Source organism: Mustelus asterias, chromosome 30 (genome assembly GCF_964213995.1).
Source record: "Mustelus asterias chromosome 30, sMusAst1.hap1.1, whole genome shotgun sequence".
In the NCBI taxonomy this organism is placed as follows: Eukaryota; Metazoa; Chordata; class Chondrichthyes; order Carcharhiniformes; family Triakidae; genus Mustelus; species Mustelus asterias.
Window position 1 is genome coordinate 19,363,899 of NC_135830.1, and position 18,139 is coordinate 19,382,037.

The following is an 18,139-nucleotide window of genomic DNA, read 5'->3' on the forward strand; positions in this document are numbered from 1 at the left end:
GCAGTGATCCTCCCATGTTGATCCGTTCCTCTTGTGGCCATCACCAGATGCTGGGGTGACTGATTCGGGAGCTGTTTGTACCAACGCAGGATCTCAAACGTAATGGAGATGGTGCAGTTCATGGATACATTTCTCGCTTCACTGACAACCATCCGTGGAGGGAGCTGCAGCAACTCAGCTTCTCCGGTCACCCCCGTACAGATCAGAGTGAAAAACAACAAAACGTCGATGCAAATCTTGAGCATTCTCCGTTAACACGCAACACCGAGATCAGCTTAGAATCAGGAGATGAAAGTTAACTGGGAGGTAAATGCTTTCTTCGTGTCCAGTTTAGTGCCGTGTTTCTGTTGAACTAACAACAGTAGGCGGGTTCTCCTTTAACCATCTACACTGAGCGCTTAACACTGATACCAGCTCACACAGCATTTAAGCACTCACCTGACCCGCCCAGATTAAATATTTCTCATGCCTCACACTGCTCTCTGCTGGTGCATGCTGGTAGTTGCAGGGTGCACTTCTTCACTTGGACTGTCGACAAGTTGCAATTCACAAGATAGTTGCAAATGAGAACAGTTGTTTACTCTTTCCTGTTATAGACCTTTTATTGCGGGAGAGCTTACAACTCTCGTTTATTCTACTATCCAACGATTGCAATGTATTTTCCCCTCTCATTCTTGCTGAAGTTTTATTCCACACTGTGACCAGTCCTGGTGTGACAAGAAGAAGGCCCAGATGTTAGTCCTAAAATATCGTTCGATAATTTAGGAACTTGTGTAATGGGAACTGGTCTATCTATCGAATATTTGTTACATAACAACAGGAATGGCAACATTGAAAATTCATAAGAATATTTTTTTAAATAACAAGTTTGATATCAGTGTTATAATTATGTTTCCGTTTCCTCATTTGTTCCTCCAAACAGATTTTCTTCAACAAAGACACTCGCTCCGATATTGAACTTAATTCAGTGTCCTGCCCTCTCCTGGGGGCAAAAAGCACTACAATATACAACTTTAAAACAACCTGCAGCACTTTTGGAACCAAGATTGTTTCCAGCAATTGCCGATGATACACTTTCCCCAGTATGAAGTATATTTTTCATTTTTCTTCTTTTTAAATGCGCCTGGTGGTACCGAACCTGACCTTCATTATTGCAACTCATTGATCATCCGGTGTTGCAACATTTTCTTCAGAGCGGAGTCATGGAAATTGTGTCACTCCGCCCCTTTCCTCAGGAGTTCAGATAAATAGAAAATAGATTACTTTAAAATCTCCTTCTAATACAAGATGCGAGTTGGGGGGATACTGCTTGAAATACAGCAGTGTTCATTCTGACAAAATACACGATTGATTGTGATGATTTAGCAGTTTGCCAAAACCGACTTCTTCGCAACCCGACATTTTGAAAAAACACCATTATGTTAGCCAACTCTGGGCTGCAGCTGAGCAAAGATGCCGTTGAATCCTGCGTCCAAACTCTCACAGCGTTGGAAACCAGTTGAACCCTGGTACAGGTACTTCCCCAGCTTTGTAGATCAAATCCCCAGCCTCCTGCGGCCAATTATAAGGGCGAGAAGATGTGAAGGCTATCTGGACTAACCAATCCGTTACCGTGAACAGGATGTTTTGAATAAGAATGCTGCGAAAATTGCAAGTGATCAAGATTCTAAAATCAGGGACTACATGCGGAGTCCACCCACTCTCATTCTGCGTAAATCTATTAAACAGTCAGTTCCGTCCCTCCATTTATCCGATTTTAAGGATGATGTTTGGCTATTTACCGCATTGTTATAGTCAATTCCCTCAGGACTCAGTGACCTCTTGCATCAGCTACGGGGAGCTTTCACAGTCAGAGAGCAGCTCTTTTAATTTGGGTTCCGGTCATGATCCAGGAACAACATTGCCTGATTTAAAAATAAAAGCAAATCACTGCTGATGCTGGAATCTGAAGCCGAAAGAGAAAATGCTGGAAAATCTCAACAGGTCTGGAAGCATCTGTGAGGAGAGAAAAGAGCGGACGTTTCGAGTCCAGATGACCCTTTGCCAAAGCTAAAAGGCATAGAAAGTGGGAGATATTGCTGTGAGGCAGCAGTAGTAACTGCTGTGCTACCGTGCCGCCCACTCATTCTGACTTACATGTAACCGCTTCCATTTTCTTCAAAAGCAGTTCCAGCTCTCTTCGTTTTAACCTTTTAAAAATTTTCTGATTCAAGATATGTTTTGCTCTTTCCCCTTACCCTGGGGGTTTAATACCGCGCTTCTTAAATTGTTGGTGTTTCAGGCATGGCGGAGCGTGTTTTGAAAACGGTGCAGGTTTTTGTACGAGATCTCCCTGTGTTTGCAACACTGTGCCTCATGGCGCAAAGATAGGTGGCAGCGTCTGAAACCTGTACGTCTCTCACGGTCAGGATGCTGAGTTTGTTGCTTTCAACGATCGAAGCAGTGATCCTCCCATGTTGATCGGTTCCTCTTGTGGCCATCACCAGATGCTGGGGTGACTGATTCGGGAGCTGTTTGTACCAACGCAGGGTCTGTAACGTACTGGAGATGGTACAGTTCATGGATACATTTCCCGCTTCACTGACAACCATCCGTCGAGGGAGCTGCAGCAACTCAGCTTCTCCGGTCACCCCCGTACAGATCAGAGTGAAAAACAACAAAAAGTCGATGCAAATCTTGAGCATTCTCAGTTAACACGCAACACCGAGATCAGCTTAGAATCAGGAGATGAAAGTTCACCGGGAGGCAAATGTTTTCTTCGTGTCCAGTTTAGTGCCGTGTTTCTGTTGAACTAACAACAGTAGGCGGGTTCTCCTTTAACCATCCACACTGAGCGCTGAACACTGATACCAGCTCACATGGCCTTTAAACACTCACCTGACCCGCCCAGATTAAAGATTTCTCATGCCTCACACTGCTCTCTGCCGGTGCATACTGGTAATTGCAGGGTGCAATTCTTCACTTGGACTGTCGACAAGTTGCAATTCACAAGATAGTTGCAAATGAGAACAGTTGTTTACTCTTTCCTGTTATAGACCGTTTATTGCGGGAGAGCTTAAACTCTCGTTTATTCTACTATCCAACGATTGCAATGTATTTTCCCCTCTCATTCTTGCTGAAATTTTATTCCACACTGTGACCATTCCTGGTGTGACAAGAAGAAGGCCCAGATGTTAGTCCTAAAATATCGTTCGATAATTTCGGAACTTGTGTAACGGGAACTTGTCTGTCTATCGAATATTTGTTGCATAACCACCGGAATAGCAACATTGAAAACTCATAAGAATATTTTTTTTAAATACTAAGTTTGATATCAGTGTTGAATTATGTTTCCGTTTCCTCATTTGTTCCTCCAAACAAATTTTCTTCAATAAAGACACTCGCTCCGATATTGAACTTAATACAGTGTCCTTCTCCCCTCTACTGGGGGCAAAAAGCACTACAATATACAACTTTAAAACAACCTGCTGCACTTTTGGAACCAAGATTGTTTCCAACAATTGCCGATCATACACTTTCCCTAGGATGAAGTATATTTTTCATTTTTCTTCTTTTGGAATGCGCCTGGTGGTATCGAACCCGACTTGCATCATTGCAACTCATTGATCATCCGGTGTTCCAACATTTTCTTCAGAGCGGAGTCATCGATATTGTGTCACTCCGCCCCTTTCCTCAGGAGTTCAGGTAAATGGAAAATAGATGACTTTAAAATCTCCTTGTAATACAAGATGCGAGTTGGGGGGGATATTGGTAACTGGGTCTAACAGCTGGAAATACAGCAGTGTTCATTCTGACAAAATACACGATTGATTGTGATGATCAAGCAGTTTGCCAAAACCGACTTCTTCGCAACCCGACATTTTGAAAAAACACCATTATGTTAGCCAACTCTGGGCTGCAGCTGAGAAAAGATGCCGTTGAATCCTGCGTCCAAACTCTCACAGCGTTGGAAACCAGTTGAACCCTGGTACAGGTACTTCCCCACCTTTGTCGATCAAATCCCCAGCCGACTGCCGTCAATTATAAGGGCGAGCAGATGTGAAGGTTGTCTGGGCTAACCAATCCGTTACCGTGAACACGATGTTTTGAATAAGAATGCTGCGAAAATAGCAAGTGATCAAGACCCTAAAATCAGGGACTACATGCGGAATCCACCCACTCTCATTCTGCGTAAATCTATTAAACAGCCAGTTCCATCCCTCCATTTATCCGATTTAAAGGATGATGTTTGGCTATTTACCGCATTGTTATAGTCAATTCCCTCAGGACTCAGTGACCTCTTGCATCAGCTACGGGGAGCTTTCACAGTCAGAGAGCAGCTCTTTTAATTTGGGTTCCGGTTATGATCCAGGAACAACATTGCCTGATTTAAAAATAAAAGCAAATCACTGTTGATGCTGGAATCTGAAGCCGAAAGAGAAAATGCTGGAAAATCCCAACAGGTCTGGAAGCATCTGTGAGGAGAGAAAAGAGCTGACGTTTCGAGTCCAGATGACCCTTTGCCAAAGATAGAAGGCATAGAAAGTGGGAGATATTGCTGTGAGGCAGCAGTAGTAACTGCTGTGCTGCCGTGCCGCCCACTCATTCTGACTTACATGTAACCGCTTCCATTTTCTTCAAAAGCAGTTCCAGCTCTCTTCGTTTTAACCTTTTAAAAATTTTCTGATTCAAGATATGTTTTGCTCTTTCCCCTTACCCTGGGGATTTAATACCGCGCTTCTTAAATTGTTGGTGTTTCAGGCATGGCGGAGCGTGTTTTGAAAACGGTGCAGGTTTTTGTACGAGATCTCCCTGTGTTTGCAACACTGTGCCTCATGGCGCAAAGATAGGTGGCAGCGTCTGAAACCTGTACGTCTCTCACGGTCAGGATGCTGAGTTTGTTGCTTTCAACGATCGAAGCAGTGATCCTCCCATGTTGATCGGTTCCTCTTGTGGCCATCACCAGATGCTGGGGTGACTGATTCGGGAGCTGTTTGTACCAACGCAGGGTCTGTAACGTACTGGAGATGGTACAGTTCATGGATACATTTCCCGCTTCACTGACAACCATCCGTGGGGGGAGCTGCAGCAACTCAGCTTCTCCGGTCACCCCCGTACAGATCAGAGTGAAAAACAACAAAAAGTCGATGCAAATCTTGAGCATTCTCAGTTAACACGCAACACCGAGATCAGCTTAGAAGCAGGAGATGAAAGTTCACCTGGAGGCAAATGCTTTCTTCGTGTCCAGATTAGTGCCGTGTTTCTGTTGAACTAACAACAGTAGGCGGGTTCTCCTTTAACCATCCACACTGAGCGCTGAACACTGATACCAGCTCACACAGCATTTAAGCACGCACCTGACCCGCCCAGATTAAATATTTCTCATGCCTCACACTGCTCTCTGCCGGTGCATACTGGTAATTGCAGGGTGCAATTCTTCACTTGGACTGTCGACAAGTTGCAATTCACAAGATAGTTGCAAATGAGAACAGTTGTTTACTCTTTCCTGTTATAGACCTTTTATTGCGGGAGAGCTTACAACTCTCGTTTATTCTACTATCCAACGATTGCAATGTATTTTCCCCTCTCATTCTTGCTGAAATTTTATTCCACACTGTGACCATTCCTGGTGTGACAAGAAGAAGGCCCAGATGTTAGTCCTAAAATATCGTTCGATAATTTCGGAACTTGTGTAACGGGAACTTGTCTGTCTATCGAATATTTGTTGCATAACCACCGGAATAGCAACATTGAAAACTCATAAGAATATTTTTTTTAAATAATAAGTTTGATATCAGTGTTGAATTATGTTTCCGTTTCCTCATTTGTTCCTCCAAACAAATTTTCTTCAATAAAGACACTCGCTCCGATATTGAACTTAATACAGTGTCCTTCTCCTCTCTACTGGGGGCAAAAAGCACTACAATATACAACTTTAAAACAACCTGCTGCACTTTTGGAACCAAGATTGTTTCCAACAATTGCCGATCATACACTTTCCCTAGTATGAAGTATATTTTTCATTTTTCTTCTTTTGGAATGCGCCTGGTGGTATCGAACCTGACTTTCATCATTGCAACTCATTGATCATCCGGTGTTCCAACATTTTCTTCAGAGCGGAGTCATCGATATTGTGTCACTCCGCCCCTTTCCTCAGGAGTTCAGGTAAATGGAAAATAGATGACTTTAAAATCTCCTTGTAATACAAGATGCGAGTTGGGGGGGATATTGGTAACTGGGTCTAACAGCTGGAAATACAGCAGTGTTAATTCTGACAAAATGCGCGATTGATTGTGATGATCAAGCAGTTTGCCAAAACCGACTTCTTCGCAATCCGACATTTTGAAAAAACACCATTATGTTAGCCAACTCTGGGCTGCAGCTGAGCAAAGCTGCCGCTTAATCCTGCGTCCAAACTCTCACAGCGTTGGAAACCAGTTGAACCCTGGTACAGGTACTTCCCCAGCTTTGTAGATCAAATCCCCAGCCTACTGCGGTCAATTATAAGGGCGAGCAGATGTGAAGGCTATCCGGACTAACCAATCCGTTACCGTGAACACGATGTTTTGAATAAGAATGCTGCGAAAATTGCAAGTGATCAAGATCCTAAAATCAGGGACTACATGCGGAGTCCACACACTCTCATTCTGCGTAAATCTATGAAACAGCCAGTTCCATCCCTCCATTTATCCGATATAAAGGATGAAGCTTGGCTATTTACCGCATTGTTATAGTCAATTCCCTCAGGACTCAGTGACCTCTTGCATCAGCTACGGGGAGCTTTCACAGTCAGAGAGCAGCTCTTTTAATTTGGGTTCCGGTTATGATCCAGGAACAACATTGCCTGATTTAAAAATAAAAGCAAATCACTGCGGATGCTGGAATCTGAAGCCGAAAGAGAAAATGCTGGAAAATCTCAACAGGTCTGGAAGCATCTGTGAGGAGAGAAAAGAGCTGACGTTTCGAGTCCAGATGACCCTTTGCCAAAGCGAAAAGGCATAGAAAGTGGGAGATATTGCTGTGAGGCAGCAGTAGTAATTGTTGTGCTACCGGGCCGCCCACGCATTCTGACTTACATGTAACCGCTTCCATTTTCTTCAAAAGCAGTTTCAGCCCTATTCGTATTAATCTTTCTAAATTTTTATGATTCAAGATATGTTTTGCTCTTTCCCCTTACCCTGGGGATTTAATACCACGCTTCTTAAAATGCTGATATTTTAGGCATGACGGAGCGTGTTTTGAAAACGGTGCAGGTTTTTGTACGAGATCTCCCTGTGTTTGCAACACTGTGCCTCACGGCGCAAAGATAGGTGGCAGCGTCTGAAACCTGTACGTCTCTCACGGTCAGGATGCTGAGTTTGTTGCTTTCAACGATCGAAGCAGTGATCCTCCCATGTTGATCGGTTCCTCTTGTGGCCATCACCAGATGCTGGGGTGACTGATTCGGGAGCTGTTTGTACCAACGCAGGGTGTTAAACGTAATGGAGATGGTACAGTTCATGGATACATTTCCCGCTTCACTGACAACCATCCGTGGAGGGAGCTGCAGCAACTCAGCTTCTCCGGTCACCCCCGTACAGATCAGAGTGAAAAACAACAAAACGTCGATGCAAATCTTGAGCATTCTCAGTTAATATGCAACACCGAGATCAGCTTAGAACCAGGAGATGAAAGTTAACCGGGAGGCAAATGCTTTCTTCGTGTCCAGTTTAGTGCCGTGTTTCTGTTGAACTAACAACAGTAGGCAGGTTCTCCTTTAACCATCCACACTGAGCGCTGAACACTGATACCAGCTCACAAAGCCTTTAAAGACTCACCTGACCCGCCCAGATTAAAGATTTCTCATGCCTCACACTGCTCTCTGCTGGTGCACGCTGGTAGTTGCAGGGTGCAATTCCTCACTTGGAGTGGCAACAAGTTGCAGTTCACAAGATAGTTGCAAATGAGAACAGTTGTTTACTCTTTCCTGTTAGAGACCTTTTATTGCGGGAGAGCTTACAACTCTCGTTTATTCGACTATCCAACGATTGCAATGTATTTTCCCCTCTCATTCTTGCTGAAGTTTTATTCCACACTGTGACTAGTCCTGGTGTGACAAGAAGAAGGCCCAGATGTTAGTCCTAAAATATCGATCGATAATTTGGGAACTTGTGTAATGGGAACTGGTCCATCTATCGAATATTTGTTACATAACCACAGGAATGGCAACACTGAATATTTTTTAAAATAACAAGTTTGATATCAGTGTTATAATTATGTTTCCGTTTCCTCATTTGTTCCTTCAAACAAATTTTCTTCAATAAAGACACTCGGTCCAACATTGAACTTAATTCAGTGTCATTCTGCCCTCTTCTGGGGGCAAAAAGCAGTACGACATACAACTATAAAACAACCTGCTCCACTTCTGGAACCAAGATTGATTCCAACAATTGCCGATCATACACGTTCCCCAGTATGAAGTATATTTTTCATTTTTCTTCTTTTGGATTGCGCCTGGTGGTATGGAACCTGACTTTCATTATTGCAACTCATTGATCATCCGGTGTTCCAACATTTTCCTCAGTGCGGAGTCGTGGATATTGTGTCACTCCGCCCCTTTCCTCAGGAGTTCAGATAAATGGAAAATAGATGACTTTAAAATCTCCTTCTATTACAAGATGCGAGTTGAGGGGGGATATTGGGAACTGGGTCTAACAGCTTGAAATACAGCAGTGTTAATTCTGACAAAATACACGATTGATTGTGATGATCAAGCAGTTTTACCAAAACCGACTTCTTCGCAACCCTACGTTTTGAAAAAGCACCATCATGTGATCCAACTCTGGGCTGCAGCTGAGCAAAGCTGCCGCTTCATCCTGCGTCCAAACTCTCACAGCGTTGGAAACCAGTTGAACCCTGGTACAGGTACTTCCCCAGCTTTGTAGATCAAATCCCCAGCCTACTGCGGCCAATTATAAGGGCGAGCAGATGTGAAGGCTATCTGGACTAACCAATCCGTTACCGTGAACATGATGTTTTGAATAAGAATGCTGCGAAAATTGCAAGTGATCAAGATTCTAAAATCAGGGACGACATGCGGAGTCCACCCACTCTCATTCTGCGTCAATCTATTAAACAGCCAGTTCCATCCCTCCATTTATCCGATTTAAAGGATGATGCTTGGCTATTTACCGCATTGTTATAGTCAATTCCCTCAGGACTCAGTGACCTCTTGCATCAGCTACGGGGAGCTTTCACAGTCAGAGAGCAGCTCTTTTAATTTGGGTTCCGGTTATGATCCAGGAACAACATTGCCTGATTTAAAAATAAAAGCAAATCACTGCTGATGCTGGAATCTGAAGCCGAAAGAGAAAATGCTGGAAAATCTCAACAGGTCTGGAAGCATCTGTGAGCAGAGAAAAGAGCTGACGTTTCGAGTCCAGATGCCCCTTTGCCAAAGCTAAAAGGCATAGAAAGTGGGAGATATTGCTGTGAGGCAGCAGTAGTAACTGCTGTGCTACCGTGCCGCCTACTCATTCTGACTTACATGTAACCGCTTCCATTTTCTTCAAATGCAGTTCCAGCTCTCTGCGTTTTAACCTTTCTAAAATTTTCTGATTCAAGATATGTTTTGCTCTTTCCCCTTACCCTGGGGATTTAATACCCCGCTTCTTAAACTGCTGATATTTCAGGCATGGCGGAGCGTGTTTTGAAAACGGTGCAGGTTTTTGTACGAGATCTCCCTGTGTTTGCAACAGTGTGCCTCTCGGCGCAAAGATAGGTGGCAGCGTCTGAAACCTGTACGTCTCTCACGGTCAGGATGCTGAGTTTGTTGCTTTCAACGATCGAAGCAGTGATCCTCCCGTGTTGATCGGTTCCTCTTGTGGCCATCACCAGATGCTGGGGTGACTGATTCGGGAGCTGTTTGTACCAACGCAGGGTGTTAAACGTAATGGAGCCGGTGCAGTTCATGGATACATTTCCCGCTTCACTGACAACCATCCGTGGAGGGAGCTGCAGCAACTCAGCTTCTCCGGTCACCCCCGTACAGATCAGAGTGAAAAACAACAAAAAGTCGATGCAAACCTTGAGCATTCTCAGTTAACACGCAACACCGAGATCAGCTTAGAACCAGGAGATGAAAGTTAACCGGGAGGCAAATGCTTTCTTCGTGTCCAGTTTAGTGCCGTGTTTCTGTTGAACTAGCAACAGTAGGCAGGTTCTCCTTTAACCATCCACACTGAGCGCTTAACACTGATACCAGCTCACAAAGCCTTTGAAGACTCACCTGACCCGCCCAGATTAAAGATTTCTCATGCCTCACACTGCTCTCTGCTGGTGCACGCTGGTAGTTGCAGGGTGCAATTCTTTACTTGGGCTGTCGACAAGTTGCAGTTCACAAGATGGTTGCAAATGAGAACAATTGTTTACTCTTTCCTGTTATGGAACTTTTATTGCGGGCCAGCTTATACCTCTCGTTTATTCTACTATCCAACGATTGCAATGTATTTTCCCCTCTCATTCTTGCGGAAGTTTTATTCCACACTGTGACCAGTCCCAGTGTGACAAGAAGAAGGCCCAGATGTTAGTCCTAAAATAGCGTTCGATAATTTAGGAACTTGTGTCATGGGAACTGGTCTATCTATCGAATATTAGTCACATAACAACTCTCGGCCTTTTGGCTAAGATCAAGTGTATGGACGGCAGCCCATGGTCGGCCGCACTTGGTCGAGGTCATTAGATTACGCTGAGGCTTCATATGTTTCATATGAAGCAATTTTTAAAAGCGGCATCTCGGCCTTTTGGCTAAGATGCAAATGAGCTCAAGTCTTGGAGGAGGAACCTCCCCCTTCTCCAATCAGCTTGGCTCATGTAGATCAGGCCCAGGACAGGGTGGTTTGGTCGCTCGCCCTGTCTTGTCAGCCTGGATCTGAAATGTCTCAACTTGTTGAGACTCTGAATTGGATTTGATTTGATTGAATTGGAAAAGTATTTTAAAAAATTAGTCACATAACAACAGGAATGGCAACATTGAAAATTCACAAGAATATTTTTTAAAATAACAAGTTTGATATCAGTGTTATAACTATGTTTCCGTTTCCTCATTTGTTGCACCAAACAAATTTTCTTCAATAAAGACAGTGGCTCCGATATTGAACTTAATTCAGTGTCCTTCTGCCCTCTCCTGGGGTCAAAAGGCACTACAATATACAACTTTAAAACAACCTGCTGCACTTTTGGAACCAAGATTGATTCCAACAATTGCCGAACATACACTTTCCCCAGTATGAAGTATATTTTTCATTTATCTTCTTTTGGAATGCGCCTGGTAGTATCGAACCTGAACAAAGAACAAAGAACAAAGAACAGTACAGCACAGGAAACAGGCCCTTCGGCCCTCCAAGCCTGTGCCGCCCCTTGGTCCAACTAGACCAATCGTTTGTATCCCTCCATTCCCAGGCTGCTCATGTGACTATCCAGGTAAGTCTTAAACGATGTCAGCGTGCCTGCCTCCACCACCCTACTTGGCAGCGCATTCCAGGCCCCCACCACCCTCTGTGTAAAAAACGTCCCTCTGATGTCTGAGTTATACTTCGCCCCTCTCAGCTTGAGCCCGTGACCCCTCGTGATCGTCACCTCCGACCTGGGAAAAAGCTTCCCACTGTTCACCCTATCTATACCCTTCATAATCTTGTACACCTCTATTAGATCTCCCCTCATTCTCCGTCTTTCCAAGGAGAACAACCCCAGTCTACCCAATCTCTCCTCATAGCTAAGACCCTCCATACCAGGCAACATCCTGGTAAACCTTCTCTGCACTCTCTCCAATGCCTCCACGTCCTTCTGGTAGTGCGGCGACCAGAACTGGACGTAGTACTCCAAATGTTGCCTAACCAGCGTTCTATACAGCTGCATCATCAGACTCCAGCTTTTATACTCTATACCCCGTCCTATAAAGGCAAGCATACCATATGCCTTCTTCACCACCTTCTCCACCTGTGTTGCCACCTTCAAGGATTTGTGGACTTGCACACCGAGGTCCCTCTGTGTTTCTATACTCCTGATGACTCTGCCATTTATTGTATAACTCCTCCCTACATTATTTCTTCCAAAATGCATCACTTCGCATTTATCCGGATTAAACTCCATCTGCCACCTCTCCGCCCAATTTTCCAGCCTATCTATATCCTGCAGTATTGCCCGACAATGCTCGTCGCTATCCGCAATTCCAGCCATCTTCGTGTCATCCGCAAACTTGCTGATTACACCAGTTACACCTTCTTCCAAATCATTTATATATATCACAAATAGCAGAGGTCCCAGTACAGAGCCCTGCGGAACACCACTGGTCACAGACCTCCAGCCGGAAAAAGACCCTTCGACCACTACCCTCTGTCTCCTATGGCCAAGCCAGTTCTCCACCCATCTAGCCACTTCTCCTTGTATCCCATGAGCCTTAACCTTCTTAACCAACCTGCCATGTGGGACTTTGTCAAATGCCTTACTGAAATCCATATAGACGACATCCACGGCCCTTCCTTCATCAACCGTTTTTGTTACTTCCTCAAAAAACTCCACCAAATTTGTAAGGCACCACCTCCCTCTTACAAAACCATGCTGTCTGTCACTAATGAGATTGTTCCGTTCTAAATGCACATACATCCTGTCTCTAAGAATCCTCTCCAACAACTTCCCTACCACGGACGTCAAGCTCACCGGCCTATAATTTCCTGGGTTATCCCTGCTACCCTTCTTAAACAACGGGACCACATTCGCTATCCTCCAATCCTCAGCGACCTCACCCATGTCCAAAGAAGCGACAAAGATTTCCGTCAGAGGCCCAGCAATTTCACCTCTCGTCTCCCTGAGCAGTCGAGGATAGATGCCATCAGGCCCTGGGGCTTTGTCAGTTTTAATGTTCCCTAAAAAACCTAACACTTCCTCTCTTGTAATGGAGATTTTCTCTAACGGGTCAACACCTCCCTCCGAGACACTCCCGGTTAACACGCCCCTCTCCTTCGTGAATACCGATGCAAAGTATTCATTTAGGATCTCCCCTATTCCCTTGGGTTCTAAGCATAATTCCCCTCCTTTGTCCCTGAGAGGTCCGATTTTCTCCCTGACAACTCGTTTGTTCCGAACGTATGAAAAGAATGCCTTAGGATTCTCCTTAATCCTGCCTGCCAAGAACATCTCGTGACCTCTTTTTGCCCTTCGAACTCCCCGTTTGAGATCTTTCCTACTCTCTCTGTATTCCTCCAGAGCTCCATCTGTTTTCAGTTGCCTGGACTTCACGTACGCCTCCCTTTTCAATTTAATCAGATCCTCAATTTCCCTGGTTATCCACGGCGCTCGAAATCTACCGTTCCTATCTTTCCTTTTTACAGGCACATGCCTATCCTGCAGCCTTATCAATAGTTCCTTAAAAGACTCCCACAGGCCAGACGCGGACTTACCCACGAACATCCTCTCCCAATCAACATCCACCAATTCCTGACTTTCATTATTGCAACTCATTGATCATCCGGTGCTGCAACATTTTCTTCAGAGCGGAGTCATGGAAATTGTGTCACTCCGCCCCTTTCCTCAGGACTTCAGATAAATGGAAAATAGATGACTTTAAAATTTCCTTCTAATACAAGATGCGAGTTGGGGGGGATATTGGTAATTGGGTCTAACAGCTTGAAATACAGCAGTGTTAATTCTGACGAAATACACGATTGATTGTGATGATCAAGCAGTTTGCCAAAACCGACTTCTTCGCAACCCGACATTTTGAAAAAACACCATTATGTTAGCCAACTCTGGGCTGCAGCTGAGCAAAGCTGCCGCTTAAACCTGCGTCCAAACTCTCACAGCGTTGGAAACCAGTTGAACCCTGGTACAGGTACTTCCCCAGCTTTGTAGATCAAATCCCCAGCCTACTGCGGTCAATTATAAGGGCGAGCAGATGTGAAGGTTGTCTGGGCTAACCAATCCGTTACTGTGAACACGATGTTTTGAATAAGAATGCTGCGAAAATTGCAAGTGATCAAGATCCTAAAATCAGGGACTACATGCGGAGTCCACCCACTCTCATTCTCCGTAAATCTATGAAACAGCCAGTTCCATCCCTCCATTTATCCGATTTAAAGGATGATGCTTGGCTATTTACCGCATTGTTATAGTCAATTCCCTCAGGACTCTGTGACCTCTTGCATCAGCTACGGGGAGCTTTCACAGTCAGAGAGCAGCTCTTTTAATTTGGGTTCCGGTTATGATCCAGGAACAACATTGCCTGATTTAAAAATAAAAGCAAATCACTGCGGATGCTGGAATCTGAAGCAGAAAGAGAAAATGCCGGAAAATCTCAACAGGTCTGGAAGCATCTGTGAGGAGAGAAAAGAGCTGACGTTTCGAGTCCAGATGCCCCTTTGCCAAAGCTAAAAGGCATAGAAAGTGGGAGATATTGCTGTGAGGCAGCAGTAGTAACTGCTGTGCTACCGTGCCGCCCACTCATTCTGACTTACATGTAACCGCTTCCATTTTCTTCAAAAGCAGTTCCAGCTCTCTTCGTTTTAACCTTTTAAAAATTTTCTGATTCAAGATATGTTTTGCTCTTTCCCCTTACCCTGGGGATTTAATACCGCGCTTCTTAAATTGTTGGTGTTTCAGGCATGGCGGAGCGTGTTTTGAAAACGGTGCAGGTTTTTGTACGAGATCTCCCTGTGTTTGCAACAGTGTGCCTCACGGCGCAAAGATAGGTGGCAGCGTCTGAAACCTGTACGTCTCTCACGGTCAGGATGCTGAGTTTGTTGCTTTCAACGATCGAAGCAGTGATCCTCCCATGTTGATCGGTTCCTCTTGTGGCCATCACCAGATGCTGGGGTGACTGATTCGGGAGCTGTTTGTACCAACGCAGGGTCTGTAACGTACTGGAGATGGTACAGTTCATGGATACATTTCCCGCTTCACTGACAACCATCCGTGGAGGGAGCTGCAGCAACTCAGCTCCTCCGGTCACCCCCGTACAGATCAGAGTGAAAAACAACAAAAAGTCGATGCAAATCTTGAGCATTCTCAGTTAACACGCAACACCGAGATCAGCTTAGAATCAGGAGATGAAAGTTCACCGGGAGGCAAATGTTTTCTTCGTGTCCAGTTTAGTGCCGTGTTTCTGTTGAACTAACAACAGTAGGCGGGTTCTCCTTTAACCATCCACACTGAGCGCTGAACACTGATACCAGCTCACATGGCCTTTAAGCACTCACCTGACCCGCCCAGATTAAAGATTTCTCATGCCTCACACTGCTCTCTGCCGGTGCATACTGGTAATTGCAGGGTGCAATTCTTCACTTGGACTGTCGACAAGTTGCAATTCACAAGATAGTTGCAAATGAGAACAGTTGTTTACTCTTTCCTGTTATAGACCTTTTATTGCGGGAGAGCTTAAACTCTCGTTTATTCTACTATCCAACGATTGCAATGTATTTTCCCCTCTCATTCTTGCTGAAATTTTATTCCACACTGTGACCATTCCTGGTGTGACAAGAAGAAGGCCCAGATGTTAGTCCTAAAATATCGTTCGATAATTTCGGAACTTGTGTAACGGGAACTTGTCTGTCTATCGAATATTTGTTGCATAACCACCGGAATAGCAACATTGAAAACTCATAAGAATATTTTTTTTAAATACTAAGTTTGATATCAGTGTTGAATTATGTTTCCGTTTCCTCATTTGTTCCTCCAAACAACTTTTCTTCAATAAAGACACTCGCTCCGATATTGAACTTAATACAGTGTCCTTCTCCCCTCTATTGGGGGCAAAAAGCACTACAATATACAACTTTAAAACAACCTGCTGCACTTTTGGAACCAAGATTGTTTCCAACAATTGCCGATCATACACTTTCCCTAGTATGAAGTATATTTTTCATTTTTCTTCTTTTGGAATGCGCCTGGTGGTATCGAACCTGACTTTCATCATTGCAACTCATTGATCATCCGGTGTTCCAACATTTTCTTCAGAGCGGAGTCATCGATATTGTGTCACTCTGCCCCTTTCCTCAGGAGTTCAGGTAAATGGAAAATCGATGACTTTAAAATCTCCTTGTAATACAAGATGCGAGTTGGGGGGGATATTGGTAACTGGGTCTAACAGCTGGAAATACAGCAGTGTTAATTCTGACAAAATACACGATTGATTGTGATGATCAAGCAGTTTGCCAAAACCGACTTCTTCGCAACCCGACATTTTGAAAAAACACCATTATGTTAGCCAACTCTGGGCTGCAGCTGAGAAAAGATGCCGTTGAATCCGGCGTCCAAACTCTCACAGCGTTGGATACCAGTTGAACCCTGGTACAGGTACTTCCCCAGCTTTGTAGATCAAATCCCCAGCCTACTGCAGCCAATTATAAGGGCGAGCAGATGTGAAGGCTATCTGGGCTAACCAATCCGTTACCGCGAACACGATGTGTTGAATAAGAATGCTGTTAAAATTGCAAGTGACCAAGATTCAAAAGTCAGGGACTACATGCGGAGGCCACCCACTCTCATTCTGCGTAAATCTATTAAACAGCCAGTTCCATCCATCCATTTATCCGATTTAAAGGATGAAGCTTGGCTATTTACCGCATTGTTATAGTCAATTCCCTCAGGACTCAGTGGCCTCTTGCATCAGCTACGGGGAGCTTTCACAGTCAGAGAGCAGCTCTTTTAATTTGGGTTCCGGTTATGATCCAGGAACAACATTGCCTGATTTCAAAATAAAAGCAAATCACTGCGGATGCTGGAATCTGAAGCCGAAAGAGAAAATGCTGGAAAATCGCAACAGGTCTGGAAGCATCTGTGAGGAGAGAAAAGAGCTGACGTTTCGAGTCCAGATGACCCTTTGCCAAAGCTAAAAGGCATAGAAAGTGGGAGATATTGCTGTGAGGCAGCAGTAGTAACTGCTGTGCTACCGTGCCGCCCACTCATTCTGACTTACATGTCACCGCTTCCATTTTCTTCAAATGCAGTTCCAGCTCTCTGCGTTTTAACCTTTCTCAAATTTTCTGATTCAAAATATGTTTTGCTCTCTTTCCCCTTACCCTGGGGATTTAATACCGCGCTTCTTAAAATGCTGATATTTCAGGCATGGCGGAGCGTGTTTTGAAAACGGTGCAGGTTTTTGTACGAGATCTCCCTGTGTTTGCAACAGTGTGCCTCTCGGCGCAAAGATAGGTGGCAGCGTCTGAAACCTGTACGCCTCTCACAGTCAGGATGCTGAGTTTGTTGCTTTCAGCGATCGAAGCAGTGATCCTCCCGTGTTGATCGGTTCCTCTTGTGGCCATCACCAGATGCTGGGGTGACTGATTCGGGAGCTGTTTGTACCAACGCAGGGTGTTAAACGTAATGGAGCTGGTACAGTTCATGGATACATTTCCCGCTTCACTGACAACCATCCGTGGAGGGAGCTGCAGCAACTCAGCTTCTCCGGTCACCCCCGTACAGATCAGAGTGAAAAACAACAAAAAGTCGATGCAAATCTTGAGCATTCTCAGTTAACACGCAACACCGAGATCAGCTTCGAACCAGGAGATGAAAGTTAACGGGGAGCCAAATGCTTTCTTCGTGTCAAGTTTAGGGCCGTGTTTCTGTTGAACTAACAACAGTAGGCGCGTTCTCCTTTAACCATCCACATTGAGCGCTTAACACTGATACCAGCTCACATCGCCTTTGAGCACTCACCTGACCCGCCCAGAGTAAATATTTCTCATGCCTCACACTGCTCTCTGCCGGTGCACACTGGTAATTGCAGGGGGCAATTCTTCACTTGGACTGTCGACAAGTTGCAATTCACAAGATAGTTGCAAATGAGAACAGTTGTTTACTCTTTCCTGTTATAGACCTTTTATTGCGGGAGAGCTTACAGCTCTCGTTTATTCTACTATCCAACGATTGCAATGTATTTTCCCCTCTCATTCTTGCTGAAGTTTTATTCCACACTGTGACCAGTCCTGGTGTGACAAGAACATAGAACATAGAACATAGAACATTACAGCGCAGAACAGGCCCTTCGGCCCACGATGTTGCACCGACCAGTTAAAAAAAAAAACTGTGACCCTCCAACCTAAACCAATTTCTTTTCGTCCATGAACCTATCTACGGATCTCTTAAACGCCCCCAAACTAGGCGCATTTACGACTGATGTTGGCAG

The 18,139-nt window shown here is 44.7% G+C and overlaps 5 gene segments (V, D, J or C); all 5 read right to left on the bottom strand.

The window, feature by feature from the left end:
• Positions 1-2,261: 2,261 nt before the first annotated feature.
• LOC144480937 (T cell receptor alpha variable 12-3-like) lies at positions 2,262-2,684 on the bottom strand. The segment is given in 1 exon segment: positions 2,262-2,684. A coding segment is annotated over 1 exon segment (423 nt).
• Positions 2,685-7,180: 4,496 nt separating this feature from the next.
• Positions 7,181-7,603, bottom strand: LOC144480938 (T cell receptor alpha variable 36/delta variable 7-like). The segment is given in 1 exon segment: positions 7,181-7,603. A coding segment is annotated over 1 exon segment (423 nt).
• A 2,027-nt stretch (positions 7,604-9,630) lies between these two features.
• Positions 9,631-10,053, bottom strand: LOC144480939 (T cell receptor alpha variable 35-like). The segment is given in 1 exon segment: positions 9,631-10,053. A coding segment is annotated over 1 exon segment (423 nt).
• A 4,540-nt stretch (positions 10,054-14,593) lies between these two features.
• On the bottom strand, positions 14,594-15,016 carry LOC144480940 (T cell receptor alpha variable 22-like). The segment is given in 1 exon segment: positions 14,594-15,016. A coding segment is annotated over 1 exon segment (423 nt).
• Positions 15,017-17,054: 2,038 nt separating this feature from the next.
• LOC144480941 (T cell receptor alpha variable 35-like) lies at positions 17,055-17,477 on the bottom strand. The segment is given in 1 exon segment: positions 17,055-17,477. A coding segment is annotated over 1 exon segment (423 nt).
• Between the last annotated feature and the right edge of the window lie 662 nt (positions 17,478-18,139).